The sequence below is a fragment of the Thermobia domestica genome, chromosome 15 (genome assembly GCF_964235325.1).
Source record: "Thermobia domestica chromosome 15, izTheDome1.hap1.1, whole genome shotgun sequence".
Taxonomy (NCBI): Eukaryota; Metazoa; Arthropoda; class Insecta; order Zygentoma; family Lepismatidae; genus Thermobia; species Thermobia domestica.
This window is the reverse complement of record NC_137468.1, coordinates 61,589,040-61,617,003: the sequence shown is the minus strand read 5'-3', so window position 1 is coordinate 61,617,003 and position 27,964 is coordinate 61,589,040. Positions and strand designations below refer to the sequence as shown.

General features: G+C 36.2%; 1 protein-coding gene across 2 annotated transcripts in view; it reads left to right on the top strand.

The window, feature by feature from the left end:
* The window catches only part of LOC145671046 (selenocysteine lyase-like), a 68,152-nt gene extending 41,097 nt beyond the window's left edge, over nucleotides 1-27,055 (top strand). For both annotated transcript variants that reach the window (XM_081739728.1, XM_081739727.1), the window contains exons 6-8: nucleotides 11,130-11,357; nucleotides 16,511-16,688; nucleotides 21,439-27,055. In XM_081739728.1, coding sequence (XP_081595854.1) covers nucleotides 11,130-11,357; nucleotides 16,511-16,688; nucleotides 21,439-21,593 — 561 coding nt within the window. In that variant the 3' untranslated portion in view covers nucleotides 21,594-27,055. The remainder of the gene's footprint in view (nucleotides 1-11,129; nucleotides 11,358-16,510; nucleotides 16,689-21,438) is intronic.
* The last annotated feature ends 909 nt before the right edge of the window (nucleotides 27,056-27,964 follow it).

Here is a 27,964-nt window from a genome sequence, read left to right as displayed (position 1 = left end):
CAGAGGTTCAGATTCTACCGAACTAACCCAGAGAGAATTTAAATTTAATTTAACAGGTTTACCATCCAAATCATCCAACGTTAAGATTTGCTTTGAAAAATCAACTACACAATTATATTTGGTTAGGAAAGGAGTACCTAACAAGACGTCCGACTTCATTCCTTCTACAATAAAGAAAGGAATTTCTAAAACATGATCTGAAAATTCTAAATACAGTATTTTCTGTCCTTTGACATTATACTTTTTATCACCTTCAAAAGATTGCAATGTTACATTTCTAGCCGGAGATAAATTAGCATTAGGCAACGTTTCTACAATTCTTTTCCAAACACCAAAGTTTAATAAATTAGCTTCACAACCACTATCTATTATACATGAAAGAAAGATACCGGCTATTTTACCTGATAAGAATGGGGATTTGATAAAAGAACCAACATCATCATTATCTAAAGATTCACTCTCTTTCAAAATGAAAAACACATTCATGGGCTTTTGGGTGTACCAAGTGCCATTACATCTATTGGAAAAATTACCTTCTGGCCGCTGAGTTTCAGTTTGGCGGACTCCAGGCGACCATTCGGGAGCCTGCCTCACTGGTTTAACGCAGTGCTGCATTGAGCATAAGGCTCGGAAGAGGTGGGAGTGGTTGCACCAACCTCAGTATAGCTGCTTCTAAGGTTAGGACAATGAGCGCGAGCACAAGGTGCTACTCTGGATTCAAATTGATCACATGAATTAACTAAACATTGAGCCACAGAGCTATCAGTATGGTCAGAGTGAACATTGTTCTGATTCTGATTTCTTACATTTGCTCGTCTTACATTACCATTATTTGGCCTACCCCTAGGGCGATTGTTATTATTATTAGCAAAATTATTGGTATTTGGCCTAAAATTACTATTATTGCTTCGTTTGTTAAACCAAAACTTTTTCTTATTACTATTGTAATTGGCATTAGGTTGCTTATTATCAATATAATCTTTAACACTAGGGTAACTAGTTTGAACCCATTTGTCCTTGGTTTGCGCCTTGCCTTGCTTATCATTAACTTGAACTGAACTAACCTGATCATCAACCGGTTCCTTGTCTACGACTGTAGCCAAGTTTACGTCAAAATGAACATTACGTTTCTTATTTTTGCTAGGATAATTATCTGAGTCTAATCCAACCTTACGCTTGGTACCTACAGATTCTAGTGAAATCAGTGGACAATTCAATAACTTGGACTTGTCAGGAATTTCAAGTCTCATTAACCGTGCAGCTAGTTCTGACACAGAGGGAATATCCACTTGACTCAGAGTAAACTGATATTCCTGAGGTAAGGTATCAATAAGGTAGTCTACCAACTCTTCTTGAGGAATATTCCCTTTAAGCATTCTAATACCTTTGGACAGCTTCCACACGAACTCTGAAGCCTTACCGTGAACATTAGGATTGTACTTTGTAGACAGTAGATATCGCAACTGGGCCCTACACACCTTAGGATTAAGGTACTGTGCAAGAAACAAACGTTTGAAATCATTGTATAAAAAGATTTGATCTTTAACCTGAGAAATCCAGCAAGCAGCTGACTCTTTCATAGACCTAACTGCAACCAAAATCTGGTACTCAGGGGACAAATTGGCTAACTTAAAGTTTTGCTCTAATTGCTGAAGGAAATCTAAAGGCGAAATTTCTAACACATTTCCTGTAAATTCGGGAAAGTGACTAAGATCGGATAATTTTAATGACTTTTGACATTTATTGGACGAATCGGAAACAGCCAGTATGGGACAATTATCAGCCCCTAGAGAGGAACTGGGCATGTTCTCTCTCAACATTCCACAACAACCAGGATTAACATTATTCGCATTAGCAAGTGACACACCAGGAACCTTATTCACACCTACTGTGCACGAGGAGACTACAGGATTTATAGAAATGCGACTGCTAACTCCAGAGAAGTTCCTATCCCCACTGTCTAACTGACCTCTATTCTGCGAAAAGCATGAATGAGTACAACAAGCGTGGCTTGGAGCATGAGAGAATGAAGTGTGAGTGTTATTACCACTATTAATCCTGCACGTATCAGTAACGACATCTAAACAAGAGGATGGAAAACAAGATGTAACAAATGAAGTGGTTCCCATTAATGGAGTGGAAACAACCACCGGGACCTTTGGAATGGTGTCATAGGAGTTACTTCTAGTATGAGAAATTCCCAGAAAACGGTCCACATCTTCAAAATGCCTAGGTTCCACATTTATAACTGAACCAGTCTGTTCACCACTTTCTTCTTCTTCATCTTCACCTTGTTCAAATAAACTATCCAATTTCTGTTTCAACACCTCAAGGTCTTCCCTCATATTAAGACATGAATTAGTATTACGCTGAATTTCCTGCATCTGATTAGCCAAACTATCTAATTGACGCTTACTAACACTGTTGTCCTTCAAGACATTTAGTAATGCTTCTTCTTGAGAGGCTAGATTTTCATTAACAACTTCAATTTGATGGGTAAGTTCTACAGTATTATTCTCCAAACGATTACTTAGAGAAGTAATTCTGTCATCCTGTTCCTTGAGATGACGATCAACAGTTTCTTTTAAACTAGACACTTCTTTATTTATAGCTACCTTTACTTGGGAAACCTCTTTATTTACCACCTCAGACATTTCACCAATGACCACTGTTTTTACCTGCGAGACTTCTTCAGTCACGGTCACCTTTATTGAGTCTATTTGACTAGAAAGCTGAGACATCAATTCAGCAAAGTTGGAGGTATCACTACCTTTTTCACTAATGGTATCATCCTGATTCCTAGTAACTACGACTATAACATTTGAATCTCCATTCTCAGTGGAATCATTTATTGACCTACTGGGTTGTGCTACACATTTATTACAATCCCAGAGGACTTCAGGTTTACTTCTCTCACTAAATTCCTCTTCTGTTAACTCGGTGCAATGTCTACAGTACCAAGTGTTACAGGAGGTACACTCTAACAATGTGCCGGCATGGCCACATTGTCGCGTTTTCTTTTTATTCTTGTTCATTGTGACACTAATAGTTCAACACAATAAAAGAAAGAAATAAAGTTCACTATATTAGCACTACACAATACTGTTTTATATATATATATATATATATGAACACCAATTCATGAAGATGGGGAACCCGTAACCCTTGCACTCCTGTTCCGTCTCAACAGCGATTTAGCAGCCTTGCTTTTTTTTTTTTTTTTTTTTTTTTTTTTTTTTTTTTTTTTTTTTTTTAGGAATCACATTACTACATCAAACCAGAAATGATATTCAAAAGAATCTCAAAGAATATTTAACTATAAAGTATGACGCGCTGACGTAGAGAATGTTTACCTGCTTTCCATGGCCAACACAACTAAATAAACCAACTAATAACACGTGATAATTGACTCATAAACACAAGAAAAGAATCAAGACTTCCAGGCACCTTAACGTAAGTTATGACTAACAAGAACCGAAATAGTCAATACCAATGAAAAAGAACGATCCAGCAAAGAACCTAGCTAAGGGGAGCCAGAGCAATGGTATGAGAAAGGGATCAGAAGATTTCAGCTGAAATCCTGGGTGAAGGTCGCCAAAAACCTACACACCCTGTAGCGCCCCAGAGGATGGCCCGGAACTTCTGAGTGCTACAGAGCGGGAGGCGTCTAACGTACTTAGAACGCAGACTAAAGAAAATCCAGAAAACTGAGTATCAAGGGGTCGCCAGTCTGTGAAAGATGATATGGCAATGAAGTATAGGGCGCACAGACAACGTCCGACAACACGAGGCTTGCCCACACCAGCTCTACGAGAAGGCATGAACAATCCCCCCTTCCTCTTCTTGCTCCTGCGTATACCATAATTTAGAAATAGCTAACCTTAAATTAAACTTATCTAGCTACTAGGGACTTGCACTTGAACAACAACACTTAAAACGGAAAAGATTATTTATTATTTGATCAAAAGTTGGTATTAGGGCCATGGAAGCTCGATATAGAACAGGTACTTTATAACAGGTACATATACTATCATGCACGAGAACATATATTCGTATATTTGTAAAAACAATAAAAAAGTCATGCGTGAAAATATTCAGTTACTGATGCATGATTATATCAAAATTCTTGCAGCTATAAACAATTGAGGAGGGACAACCATCTTCACCTCCCTTGTATAATGATTGAAACATTAACACACTTCATAATAATATGCAAGTTAGATTCTTACCAAATTCCAGAAGAATTGTCACTTCTGAAGATGATGAAAGAAATAGTTTAAATTTATCATGCAAAAGATAATATCGTATCATAATTGTTAATTGTTGTACACTGCAACTAGACTTCAAGGATAATAATATAGCTATAAGGTACTAGCCAGTGTATACCCACCATCGGGTGCGCGCCTACATGTGCACTATCCAAACATAAGTGCAAGACTCAGTATTAAAATTGTTACCACTAAGAAAAGGTATGCAATAAAATTATACACATTCATCTAATAACCCATTGAGACTGATTACCTGTTACTATGAGATTTACATTCCACATATGGGCATTCTGTGCCCTTTTCTTGATTGAACTGGCAACATTATGCTCCACCCCGGTGAGAGTGAAGCTGCCATGAACACATGTAGCGTTAAGCTTGTTTATTCAACATTGTGATTCTTACCTGAGAATATGCACAAAGCATACTTACTAATGAATGATGCATGTATTCAGGATTGATGCTCAATAAGATAAGATAAGATAAAGACACTTTTGTGTAAACAACACAACTGCACTAAAATGCGAGTGGCCAACATTATATGGAGATTATAAGGGACACCTAGCACCAGTGAGAACACAAAACAGCTATTCGTGAAGTAGCACTGACAAATAGTAGAGGATACAGCTTACTGCAGCTATGAAGCAACATAAAAACAAGATAATTAAGTAGTGCACCACACTTGTAAACACAGTTCTTCAAAGAACACCATTGAAATGAGCTTGGAGAGATAGCTGGAGGATTCACTATTATTATGAGAAAGCACTGGCTAATATGCCACTTTCACTCAACTCAGAGAGCACTGAACATTATAAACACTAAAGAGGGCTTAGAAAAAGTAAGCTTTCGAAGAGCTTAACTGGGCCTGATAAATTAACAGGCTATATCAAAGATGAGCTTTAATACGCACAAACATGCTCAAACATAATTGAACATAACTAAAAACAACATACTCATCAAAAATGACGAATGTGGTTGCTACGAAGGCAACCTCTATCAGGAAAACACCTTTAAACTGCCCATCTTCATATAAGAAACACTAACACAACAGCATCTCATCTCACTACCAGTTGATCCTGAGCCAAGGCTGGACGGAGCTAAACCAAAGGGGGCTCCAAGGTAACTCCTTAATAATGGAAAAAAGTATGAAAAACTCCAGAGAAATGTATTGAGGTGTAAAATAACATGTCCCAGAACTGCATTGTCGCTCGACTAAACACTGAGCGAGCGGCGGCGAAAATAACGGGTGGATTCTTCATGCTGCTCATTCACCTGGGCTATGGGCCACTAAAATGCCTCTAAATTATTCCAACTGAATATGCGTTTGGCATAAATCCTGCACCACTCTACCAGCTGCTTGTTAATAGACTAATACTGCTCACTTAAGAAACTGCACTGGTTCACAACAACACATATGAAAGGATATTGGTTTGGAATAAACATGCTACTTGCTACTAAAATGCCATAAGTAGCTATAGAATCCAATACTTGGTACAGTAACAAGTACACTGGAATGTAAAGAAGCCACATTTTGTTGAAGTACATGTTTAAGTTCAAGGAAGTAGTGTTGTAGCAAATATATGAATGGGAATCAGCATTTAAGTCGTTTGTACGTGAAAACTAAGTTACTTCCTGGGAAGGTACATTGCTGATTCGTTACAATCCTTGTAAAGATCTGGACTCTTGATGATTCTGTGCTAGAGGTTGAATACATTGCTTCCTTCACTGATATGATACCGGACAGAGCGTGCATGGGGCGGGTTCCCACAGAAGTTTTTAGTGCTTCATTATGATTTCATACATTATCACAACTAAGAAAAACTTCACGAAAATTGCCATTATCATATTAAATGGAGAATGTCACTAGGACGAACACAGAAACTTGAAATATAATTAATGGAGAGGAACACACTGACAGACAAAAACTTGTAGCTGTAACAAAACACGTGGGAGACCACTTGCTCTTCTTTATAAATTCCTCTTGGAAATTGCACACCAAAATTATGATGAAAAAGTAACCGTAAAGCTTCACTTACACTCAATGTTGCTCTGTCAAAACTGTTGATTACTAATAAAAGGAGGATGGCTACGAGAGGCCTAGATTAACTATAATTTTAGGCTTCATTTTTACAGATATCGAGAAGCCATGCGGTACACAATCTCTTTCTTCGTAGTACAGCGGAAGTCACCCGCTCGTTTTCCCTCCACAGAAGCGGAAGTATCAATGTTGCCAGATCTTACAAAAGAGAGTTAACAATACTACTTAAAAATATTACCATTATAAAATAACACAATTACTAAGGGCACTACAGAAGAGTATACAAAAGCGAATTACTTTGAAGTGAATTCTTTACATTGAATTATGTGCTGTTACAAAAGTACTTTGCACAGAAAGTAATGTATAGGTCATTATATTTAAAGCGTGTTTTATCTATGAGGCGTATCGTAAGTTGTTTTGCGACAAAGTGCTTATTAAACTACGAAGACAGTATGTTAGCTGGAAATCGTGTGAATCGTCGAATATTGAAAAAATGAAGAAATACTGTAGGTTATCACCCCATTGCTACCAATGTTTCTTAAAGCATTCGAACTAGTTTTGTTAGTGTTGAAATTCCTTATGATACCAAAATACTGGCAAAGAATTGATTATAGTAATAGTAAAATAAAATAAGTAAAAACCTTTTTTAATAATAATAAATTATGAGTGATATTTACCCTGAATTAATACGACAATATACACTGAGAAACGCAGTTATTATGAATATTACCACCATGCTTAAAAACAACGATATTCTTAGTTGTTTCTAAACATGACTTTTACAGTGTTACATAAAGTGAACTTTTCCACGTATATTATCCATATTTATTTACTCAATATAGATATTCACACAAATTTACTTTTATCATTGGAGTTGTTTTCTTAATACGCTTGCTTTCAATGTTTGTGTATCGTAAGAAACTTCAGCACTAACAGAATTAGTACGAATATTGTGAAAATCTTTCATAGCAGGGTACTTTTACAAACTATACGCACATGGAGTGATAATCTATAAAAGGGTCAGGGAAAATGGTGCAGATCAGGGAAAACCAGGAAAAAGGCTGGAAATCAGGGAAAGTCAGGGAAATTTTCCAAACTATTTTTTTAAACATTAATTGTACACAAATTTCAGCTTAGCCAGCCATTATAATACCTAATTTTATGGGAAATAAGTGGAATGTACGTATGGGAAATTCAGTACTATTTGTCTCTATAGAATAAATGTTCTTATATATAAAAATTCACCGTTATTTATTCCTTATTTATATATCAATATTATCCGACACCTGTCATGAAAATCAGGGAATATCCTACCAAAGATTAGGGAAAGTCAGGGAGAAGTCAGGAAAATAGATTTCTTCAGATCAGTAGGAACCCTGTATAATGTTCTTTTCATTTTTACAGTATGCGTCAAAACAAATAGTACTAAAATCACATCGTTAGCATTTATTTATTTATTTGTTGTACAACATAATGAAACATAAGAAATGTTATCAAATGGATGTCAACTAAACGTTACTCAACCCATATTGTAAATTTAAGAAGACTCGTGCCTGCATGTCATGTGTTCAAAATATTGACCATTACATTGCGCACATTCTTCATAGCGGTCCTATAGATCAATAGACATGTTAATGAACACGGTTGGAACGACAGAATAATGAGCGAATCTTCTCTCTGAACTACGGTAGACTGGTAAGAGCAAGGGCGCCGATTTCTCTGTAAATGGGGGAGGGGGGCATTCAGATGCAGAAGGTATATATATATATGAGGATTTTAAGACAAATTGCATTCAAATTATGCCAAATATTGTATATTCATAATTACAATAGGGGGCCCCGGGCCCCCAAAAAAGTGATGCTTATCGAGGTGGCACTCTAATTACACTAGTTAACAAAGGTTTTGTTACATAAAAGGAAATACCTGTTCTTAAAGGAACTTTTTGCGCTGAATTCGAATATGCACTCGGTTTTTCTCCATCACGTACGATTTTCCCGTAACAAAGGGATTTTCGGTAAAATTCCTCAAAAATTTCCCTTTTCGTTTATTTTACACCCCAAGATCTTGTCCCCTTGCATATACTAACATAGAAATTATACCTAAGTATACTTTGATTCATATTTAACAAACCCTCCAAGTTTCGTAATAATCGCTGTATTCTTTCTAGAGAAATAATTTGTATGTATACTGTGTGTACTGTTTATTGCACCTTATAGTAATGCTTTCAGATCTCTTAAGTTGAGGAAAAACGTTTTGCTTTATTACCACAAACACATATATAAAATATAATACAATATAATTTACAAGTGTGACAATTTACAATAAACAATAATACAAATGTACCAAAAGGTCATGAAAAGACAATCAAAACTATAACAATATATGAAACTTCCATTGGGTTACAAAAACGTACACTACTTCCTTCTTTTGTAAGAAATGTTGCATTCTCTAACAAGACCCCAACAATAGTCCCCCATCATTGAAGGATCCCATCGTCCCTGGTACCTTTTCTCCATTGCCATCATATCTTGGTGGAATCTTTCCCCCTGTTCGTCGCTGAGAGCACCTAAGTTAGCAGGAAAGAAGCTGAGGTGGGAGTGCAAAAAGTGGATATTTAAAGACATCCTACAACCCAACTGTTTGTATTTCTGTATCATGTCCTGTACGATTTCTGTGTAACTCTCAGCTTTGTTATTGCCCAGAAAGTTGCGCACAACACACTTAAATGCTGTCCAGGCAGCTAGCTCAGCACTGTTTAACTTGCTGTCAAAGCTATCATCAAGTATTAATTTCCTAATTTGGGGACCAATAAACACTCCCGCTGAAATCTTAGCATCACTCAGGTTAGGGAACTTATCTCGCAAATACTTGAAACCTTCACCAGATGTGTCCATGGCTTTGACAAAGTTTTTCATAAGTCCTAACTTGATATGAAGTGGCGGTAGTAATATCTTATTAGGATCTACCAAAGGAGCGTATTTGACGTTGCATTCTCCAGGTACGTAATTCACTCTAGGTTCCCATTCCTTCACTTCATAATGTTTGTCATCAGCTCGGCTATCCCATAAACATAAAAAACATTGGTACTTCGTGTAACCGCACTGCAGTCCTAATAAAATACCAACTACCTTGAGATCACAACATATTTGCCAACAATGGTCCTTGTAATTTATAAGATTTAGCAAAGTTGACATGGTGTCATAGGATTCCTTAATCTTCACTGAGTGCGCAAGTGGTATAGAAGGTTTTTTATTTCCATTATGTAAAAGGACAGCTTTAAGGCTGACCTTTGACGCGTCGATAAATAACCTCCATTCTTCTGGAACGTAAGGAATTCCTAGCTCCGCCATCAACCCATTTATATCCGTACATACGCACACATTATCTTGCATTGAGAAATAGCTTGAAAATTGAACATGCCTTTTCCTGTACACTGATATGTTCGTTTCTGCATCCAATAAGTTCCACTGCTGGAGCCTTGATCCCAGAAGTTCCGCCTCTTGTTTTGTCAGGTGCAAATCACGGACTAGGTCATTAAGTTCACATTGCCGGATGAAATGTGGCTCGCGAACAGTCAGGGATGAACGTTGGATCCTTGGATGTACATGATGATGTCGATGGTTCATCAAGGTCATGATCATCATCAGAGTCTTTTGGCCATATCTCTTCCCAGTTGGTAGGGGGCTCGGGAAGTGGAAGTTCTTTTGCATTCTGTTACATTTGATAACAAATATTGATAACCATTTCATGAACAAAACGAAAAAACTTGGAGAATCGTATATATATATGTATTAAGATATACATATACTGTACGTTTAAAAAAATAAACGTTGAAAGTACATTCTATTTTTATACACGTTTCTAATTTTCAGAGAGCAATACAAGTGTGTTGTTGACTATTGTAAATATTCATTTTTATGTCTGTGTTTGTAGTAATAAAGCAAATCGTTTTTACCCCAACTCAGGAGATCTGAAAGCATTACTATCAGGTGCAATAAACAGTGCACACAGTATACATACAAATATATTTATTTCTCTAGAAAGAACAAAGCGATTTTTACGAAACTTTTAGGGCTTATTAAATATAAATCAAGGTATACTTAGGTATAATTTCTATGTTACTATATGTAAGGGGACAAAAGCTAGGGGAATAAAATATCTCAAAAAGGGAAATTTTTGAGGGAATTTCCCGAAAATCTTTCTTACGGGAAAACTGTACGTGATGGAGAGAAACCGAGTGAATATTCGAATTCAGCGCAAAAAGTTCCTTTAAGATCAGGTGATTTTTCTCATGTAACAAACAAAAAGTATAAATTTGTTAACTAGTGTTATCCATATTTTCCAGTCTTTCGGTACCTAATTAACATATTGTATGAAGGAAGTTGGGTTACGAGAATACACATTTAAGTACTACCTAAGAATTTGTTTAGTCAGTATCGCAGAATTCTGAAACGAATATTTAGATAAAGTGCATTCCTTGAACCGCTTGCGTTAGGTACCATAGATTTCAGCCAGGGCGTTTTAAAACGTGATATCTTCGCATTTTCAGCGCTTTATAACTCTAATAGGAGGCGTTTGTCGACCCATGGTTATTAGAACTTTTGTTTCCTTTATTTCATATAAGGTATCACCTCTCAGAATTTGGTCACCGAATTTCTAAACATACTGTATATTCTCATCTCAGATACTATACATGAGGTTTTATTGTTCAGCTTGTTTCCTTTTCTGTATCTCTGCCTTACTTTTCCCACATACTTGTACTTGTACTTAACTTATACATTTGCTTATTCTCCTAATTCCTTATTGGTCATTCTCGTTGTTTCCAGTTTTACGGTCCAAGAATTGGATGTCTCTATGTGAAGAATCCTGCAATTGAAACACCAGTGTATCCTCTTGTGTATGGTGGTGGTCAGGAAAGAGGTTTTCGATCAGGAACTGAAAATACAGCCATGATAGCAGGACTTGGAAAAGCTGCCGAACTTGTTTGTAAGAATCTTCTACACTATGAAGAGAAAATGTTAGAAACCAGAAAATATTTAGAAAAGAGGTTAAAGGTCAGTGAAACAACATTTGTATTACTTCTATGTTCCATTTCAAAGCATAGGTCAGTATAGTTAGAATTCAGAATTGATATATCAATTACGTTGAAAAAGCTTACCTGATACAGCTCATTTCTAAGTAATTTGTAAATTTTAGCGACAACTTCTATCGTACTCGTATCAACGAATCTTCATGCTTGTTGATTCAAGGAAGAAGCCTACATCCAGTGACGACGCCAGCTTTAATTTCTTGGAGGGATGGGGCCAAATGGAAGGGCAGAAATTTGTTTTGGGTGTCAGTTATATTTTGTCTGTGCGTGTATATATGTAAGCGTTTTTTTTTTTTTTTTTTTGATTTTGCGAATCAAATTGCGAAAAAAAAAATTGCATAGCAATTTGTAACTTTTGTACATTCTAGGCAGCAATGGAAATGAGAGTTATTTACGTACATTACTGTTTTAAGTGGACATAAAATGATAAAAATATCCATTTTTGTATATAAGAAACATACATGAAAACGAATTGTAAAATTACTTTTTTTAATACTGACTTTGTCATCCTACAGATTGCCTAAGATGCTATCTGGTTTTGAATGTGTCCACATATAGCTTTTTATTAGGTACTAAATCCATAATGCCGTCAAGAAACGGGAATTGGTATTACGCAGCCCACGAAGTGAACATATAATTTTATAACAATAACTTAATTTCATAGAAGTGGTAATTTCCTAACATATATTGTAGCTAAATGATGCTCAGGTCAAATTTGTTCTTCCATTTTTTCAAAGTTGTAAACCGAACCTACTTTTCTTTCATCATTTAAGTGAAAATAAGAAAAGAAATAGCGAAAGAATATTGCTTGGTCAATCTATGAATTCCTTATGAACTTCTTACCCCACAGCTTGAAAGAAGAGCAGACAGAAAGAGGATTACTGCTAAAGTCCAGTGTTTTCACTAGTTTTCTAATTTTCGGAGAGTAACCTATGGTCTTGCATGTTGAAAACCTATAGAGGCGCTTCATTTCCATATGGTATAAAATGTTGAAGTTCACATGGTCTTTGTCGTGAATTCTACGGCCAGTCGCCAGTAACAGGGTGTGTAGTCCGTAGTGGGTTGGTATATGTTATTGAGAACCAAAGTTCCACCTAGAGGGAAATGTGTTTTCGAGGAGAGATGTATCCCATTTATATGAGATCAAAACTGAACCCTTCTATCATGAAAGAAAATCTATATTATTCTGCTTTCTTTTAGAGCTAGCACATTTCGGTAATAAATTACGATCATGAATGCATCGCATTTTACAATGCAATTTTTCGTTCGTCTGCATAGCAATTCTGTAAATTATGTCGCAAATTGTTATGCAGTACCGCTTTACGAAAAGAATAATTTTATGGTGGAGCTCCTATTTTAGCTCCCCGTATTTGAAATTTTCTGTGGAAATCGAAGTTCTTATCAATACAAACTCTATATGTATCGGATACTTGAAATTAAAAATACTACCGTATATACTAGTTTCTGTGTACAAGTTTTACTTGTTGAAATTGACATGACTCCTGCGTCTTGGTTGTCAGAGTTGCCAGATCATAATTATAGTGATAACTTGGTGGTGAAGTCCTTTATGTAATTGCCGTGTAAGGTATTCTGGATACTGCTGACTATTACAGTATAAAATTGTTAATTACTTCCTGTAGATTCTATTCCCAATTTATAATGTTACATTTTGTATTATTATATAATTAAAATTTATTTTTAAGAACTATGTCAATTTTTGTCTCCTCTTATTTGTAAAGTTGTTAATTATAGTATTCCATATATATATATATATATATATATATATATATATATATATATATATATATATATATATTTGGTCTAGGAATTAATTCGTGCGGTTGGTACGCACACATTGAAGCCTGGTTCCCTGATTCACCCGGTTTCACCCAGGCCTTTTTTCGTTTAGGGTTCTCGTAATGGATCCACTTCTCATCACCCGTAATAATTCGATGCAGAAACCCAGCAGCAATTCGCAAATGGTTTTTCGTCTTTCAACGTCTCTGTCTTTCAATTCATGTGGAACCCAATGTGACATCTTTTGAATCATTCCCATGGCTTTGGAGACTGTTGTTTGATCAACGCCTAATGCTGCTGCAAGTTGTTCCTGCGTTTGACACGAATCCTGCTCGAGCAATACTGTCAATTCTTCGTCTTGAAATTTTTTTTGGCTGTCCAGCTCGCTCTTGGTCTGCCAGGCCGAAATCACCACTTCTAAACCGTGCAAACCACTTCTGACACGTTCGCTCAGCTAGAGCATGGTCACCATACACTTCCACCAAAATACGATGACTTTCAGTCGCACTTTTCTGCATGTTAAAGTAATGCAGCAAGACACCCCGCAAAAACACTTTATCAGGCACAAATTGCGCCATGTTCACTTAACTACAAACTGGTGTTGTTGACGCTTTAATCCACTGCCCTATACTACGAACGATACGCGATGACAGGGGTTTGCAACACATGTGTGGATACACGGAACTGTGGGACGCTCCGTTCGTTGCGCCATCTCTTGTCCACCTGCACGAATTAATTCCTAGACCAAATATATATATATAAGATGTTTCAAAACAACACCGACACCGTTCGGGAGGTGATTCCTGACACCAAAATATGACCAAAAGTATAGGCCAGTCTGAGTGCACAAATGCTTTCTTTCGGAGTTATAGGCTCCCGAAAACATGAAAAAATGAACTTTAAGGATCCATATTTCCAATACTATGGGACCTACCGTAGTCGTGTGAAGACCTCACGTAGGAACCAGTATGTGCCCTATCAAAATATCCAAGTTTCAGAATCCTGCGATGCTTCCGCAACAATTTTTATAGAGGTAGTTGGTGAGTACTGTAGGATTGTGAAACATACATTTTTGGATAAAGCACATATTAGTTCCTAAGTAAAGTCTTGACCCGACTGCGGTAGGACCCATAGTTTTGGAGCTATGGACCTTTAAAGTTCATTTTTTCATGTTTTCGGCAGCCTATAACTCCGAAAGGAAGCATTTGTGCACCCAGGTTGGTCTATACTTCTCGCCTTAATTTGGTGTGAGGAATCACCTCCCAAATATTGTCGGTGTTGTTTTGAAACACCTTATATATATATATATATATATATATATATATATATATATATATATATATATATTAACTAAAATGCCTTTGTCCAAATTTAACCCCGTATTCTTAATTCTAATAAAATATTATTTCAACATGTTTCTTTCCAAAATGAGAGTTTTATGTAGAATTTTACATCTTTAATTCTGTGTTGTGAGTTAAGTGTTTTGGTAACTCAGACACCACTTCATCTCCTTTTTCATCCCTGACATGTTCCTCAATACTGATCTTTATATTTGTTTTAATTTTGCCAATATATAATTTACCACATTTACTACCAGCTTTATACACACCAAAGGAGGGACGTGGAATCTACAAGAAGAAGATTCGTCAGTTCAAGGAGGACAGTAGTTGCCGTTTCTTTTGTCGTGCTATGCCAGTTTTGATTCAGATCAGATGAGTTTGGTTGATTTTCTTTTTTCAATAATGTGACCAGCATTTTACTGCCATAACTTTGGAAACAGAAGCCTGCATAACAACATATTTCATACACTTATGCAGTAAATCGAAGTCTACCACCGTGCTAAGTTTTACCCAGATCTGACCACTTTTTGTTTTCAAAACTATGAATCTAAATTTGACCACCTACAACTCGAAAATCAAAAGCGTGCACAACATATTTCGTGCGGTTATAAAACTGATCGATGTCTACCACCATGCCAAGTTTGATCCCGATCAAATGAGTTTTTGTATTATTTTTTGTTTCAAAGATATAACTTATAATTTGAGCGCTCATAACTCGAAAACCGAAATCTTGCACAACATTGTATTTCAGACTCTTTTAAAGAGGATCAAAGTCTACCACTATGCCAAGTTATTACGAAAGGTCGGTCGTACGATGTATAGTATCCTTGATTTTTCTTGGAAAAATTAAATGGAGGACGAAAAGTGTTAATACGAAGCTAACTGTATCCACCCTTCCTCCTCTTAAGAAAGTCATGGTTGGCTTAGCACTCATTCTGGTATAGTGGCTACCGCGCATACCTTTGATGCACGTTCTCTCGGATTCTATGCCCGATAGAAGAGCATTGAACGCCTTATGGTGGCTTGGACACCTTAAACTGTAGGTCAACGTCCCGTGTGGCCTATGTGCTGAAAAGTGACGCTTAAATGCAACAACAAACCTAGATGGGCACGGTAAATCAGGGATAGAGCACTTATGTCTGGTTCGAGGGAATCTGGCTCGCTTTCAGCCCATTTGAGTTTGTGATGGATATATAATTTACCAGGGGTTTTCCGTTTCCTCCCACATACTCGACTCACTTCACCAGTTCTTTCTTAATCATTCACTTTCCTTAACCGCTCTTCTCGCCGGTGTAGTGGCTAGCAGGTTGTCCCGGGTAAGATTCATAGTGGGATAGCATCAAAAAGTTAATCTCACTTCCATTCATTTCCATTAATCATCCGTCTCTTTTAGCCTGAAGGGCATAATCGTAGGATGTTAAACTGAAATATATCGTTTCATTTTTGCACTTCTAATCGCGAAAAACGTCAAAAATTTATTTTGATCAAGAGTGATTAATAAATGGACCATACGCCGGTTGTGAAATTTTGTATCGATGATACAACACTGAAAAAGTAAGCTCCTCAGCTTCCCAATACTGTGTTCCTGCTGAGCTTTCCGGGAAGCCGCCTGTTAAATCATTCATTATAGGCACATTTGACAGTTCGCTTCTATATATCAACGAATCGGGCAACTTAATTTACTGTCCACGGGCATGCCCAAACACAATAGTCACTTTCCATTTTGTGACGTCATTCTTGTTGTTTCCATACAACCAATTGGCATACTCACTTCAGTTAACTGCAGTGGTCGTGCATCAGCTGTGATAGGTCATACGTCATATATAACTAAAACCAGTCTCCTGTATAGGTAGAAGGGATAATTACTTTTTTTTATCTGGTGTGTTTACATTGTTGTTACGTGCTATTTTAATTGTTGATTACAGGTAAACAAAAAATTATTTATAGTATATGGATATATTATTATTTCGATTTCTTACAGGAAGTGTTTGGTGACAAAGTAGTATTTAATTGTCGAAGTGAAGCACTACAAACATTACCAAATACATGCAATATATCCTTTGTCGAGGATGGACTTACAGGGTCTTTGATATTATCACATTGTAAGCGCGTCTTAGCAAGTGTTGGTGCTGCTTGCCACTCGTCAGGAAAGGCTTCAGGTAAAAACAAAAGAAAGAAAAAAAACATTTTATTGGTCAATTTAGAGCTTAGTAGCAATTCTGAAAGAATAAATGATTGTAAAACTTTAGAAAAAAATTCTAGTCAGTATCAGTATCTTGTTACCATTTTAAGAAATTAATATTGAGTTTTAAACAGTAAAATATAACAAAATTGACCAAAGCACGATATATATGCTTTATGCATATATATATATGCTTTTCGAGATAAAAGCAAAACTTGGACGGGTGATAATACATCTAGAAAGAAGCAAAAAAGTCCTAGTGAACATGGGGGAAATTTCGTCCCGTTTAGAAGTGACAGAGTGTCGAAAGCATGGGAACATGAATTTCAGAGGCCAATAGGTGATCCAATCACAGTGCCAAACAAGATGGCTAAGCATGCAGTTGCTTCTTCTTCCTGTTATCTTCGTGATCTGTCGTCCTTGATTAGATTTCTTTAGTACGTCTTCATCCCATTTCCTTTCGGTCCATGATATGCGCAGCATTCTTCGCCAAACTACATTTCAAATGCTTCCAGCTTTCATATTTCAGCTTTCCTCAATGTCCATGTGTCTGATCCGTAAAGCGCTACGCTCCATACCTGGGTCTTAATAAATCGTTTACGAACGTCCAACGACACATTTCTTGATGTTAGTAGTCCTCTTTTCCTATAGAATGCTTGTTTAGCCGCGCTATTCTGGAACTTACGTCTTTTTCACTTCTTACGTCCAAGGATATTAGACTTCCTAAATAGGGAAACGTCTTAACGTCTTCGATTTTCTCTCTCTCTTTCTCTCTCTCTCTCTCTCTCTCTCTCTCTCTCTCTCTCTCTCTCTCTCTCTCTCTCTCTCTCTAGACATACGTTTGCTCCTTCCTGTCCTGTTCTTGTGCACTTCATCACTTGGGTTTCTTCATTTTGCATTTTTTTTTTTTTTTTTTCAGTTGATCGTTCAAATTTGAAAGTGCTTCGTGCAAGTCCTTATCGTTCTCCGCTATCAGTGCTATGTCATCAGCAAACCTTATTGTACTGAAAACCTGGCCATCTACTTTTATGCATTTCTTGTTTTCATCAAAGAATTCTTTCATAGCCTCTTCTATATAGACGTTGAACAGAAGAAGTGAAAGACCACATCCTTGCTTTACTTCTTTACTTATTCTTGCTTCCTTCTGATCTCTTTCTATAACAGCTGTCTGGTTCCTGTAAAGTTGGTATATTATTCTTCTTCCTCTGTAATCCACTTTCAAATTCTTCAACGCTTTGAACATGATATTCCAATCTACATTATCAAAAGCTTTTTCTATATCTACAAATGCTACCACGATTGGTTTGTTTATTCTGGTGTGCTACTCCGTGATCAACCGTAGGCTCAGTATTGCTTCCCTTGTTCCCCTTTTTCTCCTGAATCCAAACTGGTCCTCAGATAGCCGCTTTTCGGTTTTCCCTTCTATTCGTTGTGCGATAATTTTGCACAGTATTTTTGATGCATGGGAAAGCAAACTTAACGTTCTGTGTCCTTCGCATTTCCGTGCGCTTTTTCTCTTCGGGATAGGGACAATACGCTTTTGTCGAAGTCTCTTGGTATTTATTCCGAGATGTACATTTCATTAATAAGATTAAATAGTTTCTTCTTTGTTGCTATTCCGAGATTCTTAATCACTTCCGTTGGTATTTGATATATTCCTGAGGTTTTACCATGTTGCATTTTTCCCTCCAAAACATTGTCAATTCGCGGGGCCGCGGTGGTTCAGTGGTAGAGCGTTCACCTCGATCCCAGCCCCCGCCAAGTGAACTTTGTGGTGGACAAACACCGTGTGCGTGGGTTTTCTCGGGGTTTTCCCTTTTCCTCCCACTTTCTTCATTCCACTATTTCATTCATCACTCATCATCACCGTCTCCTTTAGCCTAACCGGCATAACCGTGGAACGTAAAACTTAAAGATTTCATTTCATTTTTTTGTCAATTCGCACTGTAAAATTAATGGTCCTAATTCATTTTCATCGACGGCTTCTTCCTTCTCTATCTCTTCGTTGACTCTGTCTCCTTTATAGAATTCTTCAATGTATTCCTTCCATCTTCTTGTTATCTGCTCCCAGTGTGCGAATTAGATAATCTATATTGGGGGGGATAAAATTAGGCCAAAGGACATAGTCTGAAGGTTCAAACTTCAAAATGAGACACTAAATGCCTTACCCCCATATATATATATATATATATATATATATATATATATAATATGTGTGTGTGTGTATGTGTGTGTGTGACATCTGTAATAAATAAGAGATTTATTAATTTAATAAATCTACCGACAATAACTATGCACATATATATTGTCTGACATACACACACCCCACTAAACCTTTCTGAACGTGTTTTAATGTTGTACTACTCTTGTCCCTGTAGCTCTCTAAGGTTTATTTAGTTAATAATTCGGCTTGAGCGATAGCCATGATCACAAGCATATGTTAATTTTTCCACTCATATTGAAAGCTTCCACTTTGGAATAATACATACAGGTTGCGAAAAGAAACCTACTTCAGTCTTGTGAAAACCACTAAAATTATCAGTTAAACCGGACATTCTTTTTTTTTTTTTTTTTTTTTTTTAAGAAAATCTAGATATTAGCCTATCAAATAATAAATGATTGTTGCTGGTCCTGATTTCTCACATCAATGTCAAATCGAAGGCCAAATATTTAAAATCTCTCAATTCAAATTTTTCGAGCTTGTGCTTCTACTTCCCGCTAAAGCTGCGCTCATCACGACTTTTTTTTCTCCAAATATCGATTCCGTGATGGGCACGGAAAGTCAACACTTAAAAATTACTTTACTGTTAGGTTGAAGATGAGTTGATTCACTATGGGCTACGTTATTCAAATAAAGTAAAACATTACACTGAAGTTTTTCAGACAACATTAATTGCGTGGACAGCAAACTGTACAGCGAAAAGATGGAAAAATGAAGGGTTAACTTTTAAAAAAACCCGCTCCAGTTGAAATGCTTATACAGACACGGACAATGACATGGAGAACCAGTCGTATTAACAAATGCTGAAACAAATCTTGAATTATTCGCTTATTCACCTAAAAATCACTTTCATTAACATGTCTGCTCACTAGGAGCGTATCCCCCAGCGTGTACGTTAACATATACTTACGAGAGAATACCTATATCTCAGATTTTGAGTACAGTTTCAAAAGTTCATTTCCGTAAACTGTAAAAGCAGTGATTACTATGCTAATTATCACAAATTAAATGCAACTTTTAAGTTGTATACACACAACCTACTAGGGAATGAAGACCATGTGCTAACAAAGAGTACGCTGGAAAATGAAATAACATGTTGTAACAAAAATTAAAATAAGATGATAATCGATACAAATATAGAGGATGAATATGACATATCCGAACTTCACCAAGTATGGTAGAAGAAGCTATTTGTTTACTTCTTTTTGGCCAACCGCTAAGAACATTTATAAATCTATATGTGGCTTTGTTATACGCAATTAGTACATTCAAATTCACAAATAATGACGAACTGAAGGGTACGAAGGTACAGTTGCAAGTAACAACCGTAGTCATAATAATATAGTTCTACTAAACAACGTTGAAAATAGTGGGTAATTTGGTGGTAAGTAGAAATGACCAAAACTGAACAGTTTACATCGATCATTTCGAAATACAGCTAGAAGATTAAATTTACAAGAAATAACAAAAATCAGGGAAATTTGGAGTTATACTAAGCATAGTTTGAGGGGGAAAGCGAGCATCCCCGGTGGGGATACTTCAGCTGACTTCTTTGGGGGGGAACAAAATGTGATTGAGGGGGAAAATCCCCCTCATCCCCCCCGGTAATTCGCACCCTGTCTGCTCCTCTTCTATTAGCGCTGTCCCGTCCTTGCCTATGATAATGTCTGTGCGTTCCTTTTTTCACCGAATTGTTTTCTAACCTTTCTATATACCGTTTCTGTATTGCCTTTGACAATATTTTCCTCAATTTCTTTGCACAAGTTGTTTATCCAGTTTTCTCTGGCCTTCTTCTCTGTTGATGTGATTTCTGCACCTTCTGCATTCCTCTTCTTTGTTTGCTATCTTGAACTGTCTTCTTTGCTCCATCATTTCCAATATTTCTGCTGTTATCCAGGTCTTATATTGGGTTCACGCTTCTCCTCCTGTGTGCTCGTCAGCTGCTTTCGTAATCATTGCTTTCATGGCATATATATTGATAATATTTGTATAACAGTTTCGGTAGTGTAACATCGCCTTGGATGAACAGTATAGGTGACGTGTGTGATAGTCGATGTTACATTGCTGAAACTGTTAAATAAGTATTATTATATATATATTTGGTACTTTGGTCAGGTTCGTTTCCGTAATATATCCGAAGCTATAATTAACAAGACACGAGTTTTTAAAAAATATTTAATGTAATAGAAAACAAAAAGAAGGTCAAGATTACTTTTTTTTCTCAGTGGATAAATGAAAACTATCCTAAACCAATGAACACATGGAAAAAGTTTATTGTTAAATTTGGTGAATAATCTCTAAATTTGATCCAATTAGACAATTTTGTGTTTAAAAAAATAGTGCACATATACCTATGAAATATTGGAAAATTTCGATTTTTAATCCGGATAGTTATGCTGTGCAATTATGCATGATTCGATTATGTATTTAAAAAATATGCAAATTCAGTAATCATTCAGGGTGAAAAAGTTAAAAGTAAAAATACTTTTTTCCTTTTATGTTACAGGGGTACTAATAGCATCGGGAGTCCCTACTCATTTAGCTAGAAATGCTGTTCGTCTCAGCGTGGGAAGAGAAACTACATTTCAAAATATAGATGATGCGGTTGCTGATATAAAACAAGCTGTTGACATTTTTAGTTCTAAGGGTTTTTGTAGTTGACGTTTGTTCTTTATAGAAGTGAAAGATCATATTTTAATGTACGTTCCTACGCAAGATAATGTTTTCAAAGTATAGCTTTAAAATAAGGAAACCATAAATCCTACTTAAGCCACTATCTGTGTTAATATGTGGTTAAACTTGAAGCATGAAATAATTCAGTATAGCACGATTTAAAGTGATGTTGTTGAGATTGTTGGCCATCATAAAAAAAACACTATGACTTTTGAGCTGTGTCCTGGCTAAGACTGAAGTAGTTTTAAATAAACACTACAGTATAGTTGGGCTGTATCTCAAGTTACGTCATTAGCGTTATAATTTTCTCAAAGTAGTAGAAAAACGATAAAAGCAAGATAAATCAGAGCTGTTAATATAAATAAGATGCTTAAGAGATTGCAGAATCGTAACTTTTCACATAGAACAAGACATTTATAAATAAATAACCGTGCATTATGCTTACATTGTCGACGATCTAGTTTAATACTGAGATGCGTATTTAAATTAAAGACGTTCACTAAGATAAGAAGTTCATTTTAAAGTGAGAACAAAATATCTGAATCGTTCATAAGTTCTTGAGCAAGTTTCATACGAAAACTTGGCAGAAAAACATGCACTGAAAAATGTCTAAGAAAGGCATTAGTTTTGCTGAATGATAAGAATAATGCATCGCTCTTTAGCGTATATTTTCTTATGTGTAAAACAGTACCCTGCGATACCTTTTAATTTTTCTTAATTGCTTGCTTTTACTAGGCAAAATTTACTTAAGAAGGAGCTGGAATGGATACATCTAGTATAGATTAAGAGCTTCAATTTAACATAAGGCCATAAACACTTTCATCACGTGTATGAAGTTCTTAAAAAAACAGTAGTTCGATGTAAACAATGAATAAGTTAATGCAGTTGTATCAATGGAAGCTTCATAAGCGTACTAAAGCTGTAATTTATTACCTTAATAGATTTTCTCATAGAGTTTTCAGTAATATAATCAAATGTCCACCTTTCATGATCGTTAACCTTTACCTTAACATTAGCTTTCCCCGCTAGTCTAGTGGCTAACGGGTGCGCCTTTGATACACATGGTCCCGGGTTCGATTCCGGTGGAAGAGCACACAAATTTAATTTAATCGTCATTAACTTTTATTAATCATCCGTTTCCTTTAGCCAAAAGCGCGTAGCGTGGTACGTTAAACTAAAAAAAAAAAAAACTACGTTAACGGTTAAACTAATGTTGTCATCGACTCTTAAATCAATTGTACCTTTGATATTTTTTTATAAGTCAATAAAGATCCTATCGACACAATACGATATGACCAATGAATGACTTGACTATATTATATGATTAAGAAAGGGTATAGACGTTAGTAAATCACCAGATCATATCGTTTATTCACTTATTGCGATCTTCTTAAGATACGGTGCATGTAATGACAGACACAACAGTTGAAATAGGTCGTTCAAGCATGGGACAGCTACGTTGTTTACATTAGACATATTAGCAGCACAGTCTACACTTTTTAAGATGTTCTACGTACTCTTGAACGAACCTCGGATAAAGTACTTAGGAGCTTATTTAAACTTGAAATTCGTCGAATCGCCGATATTAGCTTCATCGCAATGTAATAAACACATTATATTATGTTCATAACTTTATCATTATATTTATCTCCACAACGCTGCCTTCAGATAGCATTCATTCAATACGTGTATGCGTACAGAATGAACGCAAAGTCGCTTTTTTCCAATATGTGAGTAAATAAAATAAAAGAATTAGGCGAATTGACAGTTTTGCAAATACTATTCAAACTTTCTCCCGCCATGTTCAGTGCACAAGGTACATCTCTTCAGCACTGATTCGCAAATATCATGACATAACCGAGGATTGGCATCCAATCTCTCGAATGATTTTTTCATAAGTTGTTTCAAGGTGATCCAAAGTCTGCGGTTGCCAGGAATACACCTCGTCTTCGACAGTCCTACATGGAGAAGTCGCTTGGTGTGAGGTCACATGAGCGAGGTGGGCAATCTGTCGTACCACGACGACCAGTCCATTAATCGAAATATTGATCCAAGAAATCCTCACAACAACACTTAAGTGAGGCGGTGCTTCATCGTATTGCCACGTGAACTGATTGTTTTCATAACGAGAACTATTTTCAAGTTTTGTAATGAGAAATTCCTGCAACATCTGAAAATACGTATGTGTTACTGGTAACAGTTAGTTCAAGAAAGAATGATCTTATAATAACACCACTCTAAATATTATCGCAAACGGTGACACCAGGAATGTTTAACTCTTCTGTCACAATTTTGTGTGGATTGGTATCACTCCAATAAACACAATTTTGTCTGTTTACGCGACCGTTCATCTTGAACGAGGCCTCATCTGTCCACAAAATTCGTTTCCAAAAGTCTGTGTCAGCTTCGTTCCGAATGAGAAACTACTCACAGAACTCAATACGTCGCCCTGGATCACATGCGTGCAACGCGTGCAGAAGCATTTTCATCACCAGATCCTTGAACGTGTTCCTTAAAGAGGTACGTGTCATTCCCAGGTCACTGCGCGCCTTTTAGTAGACTTCCTCGGACTAGATAAACAACTCTGAGCAACGAGTTCAATGTTTCCTTCATTTCGTACACTTCTTGGTTGTCAGCTTCACGGTAGATCATACACAGAATCTGTAGCCTTGAATCGTTGGTTTAGATTTCTCATGATATAACGTAATCTTGGTTCCACACCTGGAAATCTTCTGAAGTCTACTGTTATCACATTTATGTTTTTGTGTTTCCACCAAACTTCTAGCACAAAATTACGTTGTTCCTATCTCAAGACCTGTACTACTCGGCACAACTTCACTCAGTAAGCAACTCTTAAACAAAACACCTACGAAAGCATAGTTATCAGTCCCAGCACCTAAGAGATACGGTAATGCTAGTTCTAGTATTTAAGAAAAATCTTGCTTATTTCTTTTCATTACTTGCTTGTTTTGGGGAAAGCGACTATGTTTCTACCCTTATGTAGTAACATGACCTCAATTAAACGTTCTCCAAAAGTGAAATTAGAAATAACAACATTGAGGTTAGCATTAATGATGGTAGTGGCCAATATTTGAAAATTGACTGTTTTACCGAACGCTAATATATATTATGGTATATTAGTTGAGGTTATTAGAATCTACATATTTAGTTGGTTAATTGTATATCTTGTTGATACCGCGTAAAACGGAAGGTGAGATTCATGTTATGTATCATATTTCGACTACAAAACAAGATTATGATATAAGTTAATAGTAAGAAGTAAACGTTTCGAAAATCACAAATATTATTATTTGAAACAGTCTTTTTATCTGAAACAGCAATTATAACTGAATTTGTAAGGTTTACTTCCATTTAACGTTTTAGTAAGCAAATTATGTCACACGAGGGCAAGAAAAAGAAAATTTAAGAAGGATTTAACAGAAAAGGTAAGTTACAACATGTTTGAGAAAGCTATGTTGCGCCATACTGGAACAGCAATTAGTTTCGAACACATAGAAAGAACACAGATATAACACAAAATGAACATATGAAGCCTTGATTTAACAACAGATAATGTTTGTAACGATGCTGAAAGCAGGACGTTACAATGGTAAATTACAACTTTCATGTGCTCATGAAGGTTCTATCAGTACAGCTAGCTGCATTAACTTGTCTGTCATTTACATGGAATTATTATGCCTATTTATATATTATTAAGTATTCTGTCTTTTGGCGGATCCTGGGACTAATGAGGTTTTTTCTTCTTCTTAATTTTCTGTTTGGGCATGGAAATGTTTCTTCCATGTTTCTCGATTTTCAGCCTCCACTTTTAACTCCCGATATTTTCTTCTATTTTTCAAATCATAGATCACTTATGTTCTTCTTTTTCCTATTCCTCGCTTTCCTTCCATGATTCCTTCTATGGCGGTATGAAGAAAACAATTTCTTCTCAAGTTGAGTCCAATCCAATTGGCTTTTCTACGAAGGATGGCGATTAGAAGCGTCCTCTTCTCTCCTATCCGTTTTAGAACATCTTCGTTTTCTCTTTATGTCCATTTTATCTTCTCCATCTTCCTCCAACATCGCATTTCGAAGCTCTCTAAATATTTCTTCTCTAACTTCCGTAATGTCCAAATCTGAACCATAAAGTCCAATACTCCATATGGAATTTATAGCACTTGACCAGTTTCTTCCTTAGTCCAATATTAAGGCTGCTAGTTTAAAAGTGACCTTTTCTTGTTCAATGCTTCTTTGGCTATGACAATTCTCGACCTGGTCTCTTTGGTACAGTACGCATCTTTCGTCAAAATACTTTCCAGATATTTGAAATGATCGACCTCTTCACGCACTCTTTGTTCTATCCTGACCCGTAAGGATGCATTTCCACGGGATATATTCATGAATATATATATATATATATATATATATATATATATATATATATATATATATATATATATATATATATATATATATATATATACTGAAAAGCGTTTAGGCCTATGTTAAATCCATTCTTTTAATTCATACTAAATGTATCCACTCCTGATACTGGCGCCCCCATTAAACCTCAACCAACCATTAATGTATCCACTCTTTCTCTGTTTTAAGTCGGGGGCGCGGTGGCTCAGTGGTAGAGCGTTCACCTCTGGTGCTTGGGGTCCCGGGTTCGATCCCAGCCCCCGCCAAGTGAACTTTGTGGTGGACAAACACCGTGCTCGTGGGTTTTCTCGGGGTTCTCCCGTTTCCTCCCACTTTCTTCATTCCACCATTTCACTCATCTCTCATCATCACCGTCTCCTTTAGCCTAACCGGCATAACCGTGGGACGTAAAACTTAAAGATTTCATTTCATTTTCATTTCATTTCTGTTTTAAGTCATAACATACTATGGCGTTTAATCCACAGTATAATTCTGAAACATTTAATGTTTAGTTTGCAACTTCTAATTTTAAATTTTATGAAAAATATGTGAGTGGAATGATAACTTGACAAATATGAAATCTAACGGTCTACCTTGCTTTTATTTATTATTATTATTGTTAAGATAATCTAGTTGGTTTCCTTAAGATTCTGTTGTAGTAGGTAAATTAGTATGTTTTCGTATATCCAAATAGTCATCTCGTGTGCCTTTTATGAGCACGACTCATAGTTCAGTTCCTCAGTTCGGCATTGAATTACCGGTGTTGATCCAGTATCTTGATAGGTAAATACTTAAATTAAGAGGTCACAAACTCCATGGACAAAGATTATGGGACGATGTGAATGATTGACTAATTGATTTTTTAATATTTTGTGTATAATGACTTCGTCAATACGTAAATATTGTACAGCAACATTTTTCAACATTACTATAAACTGTTGTTGAAATACAGTAATAAATAATTAAATGAAAATGTAGTAACGATAAAATAAAGTGAACTGGAACAAAATGAGTGCGTATATTATTCTTCTCAAGCTATAATATATCTACGAGGACAAGGATATCGGAGGATAGTCTTTTTAAGTGTGCTTTTATTGGTTTTAGTTGATTTTTGTGGAGATCCCATATCGGATGTCCTCATTCCTGTAATGGCCCAAAATGGAACCGTTACAATTTGTTTCTATTTTATATGTCTATCGTAGTTTGAATGTATATGTATTTACGTTCTATCTGTATCTGTATTGTTTTATGTTGCTGTCTTTATATTTATGTTGTATTGTATTGTTATTTAAGATAAGGTGCTTTACCTCGCTTCGGAAATGAATCTACTCATAGAAACAAGGAAAAAAATTCCAGTAAACATTTAGAAATCGCTTAGTTGGTGGAAAAGCCGAAAGCATGGAAAGGGGAATTTTACATATGGATCTCCAAAACTAGTAGCCACTGAATTGAGGCGGCATATTGTGATTTTAGACTTGTAATCTGATCTGTCCGCGTAATTCAGAATTGTTTAGTGTCGGCGCAAGGGATTACCCTACAGGAAGAGAACTTCTGAGTATTCCATTAGAAAATGTGGATTCAATTCATGATGTATGGAACAACGTCCCAGCAAGTAACAACATTTGTTGACAACATCGATATGTTGAGCTAAACCAAGATAGCAAAGGATTTTTGGTGTGTTATGCGTGCTTGCATGACTAGAGCAGCAAATGGGTGTACTGGATAAAATGAAATTAAATAAAATATTCGGTTTAATGACCCATGATCATGCCTTGTAGCCTAAAGGAGACGTGTGGTTAATGATTTTGGAAGAATTGGTGTATTGAGGATGTGGGATGAAGTGGGAGTACCCTTCTCTTACGCGTAGTGAGCAAAAAATTGTCACGTTATCTTGTATAATAAAGTAGTAGTTGTCTTGAAAGTCAGCTAAGATTAAG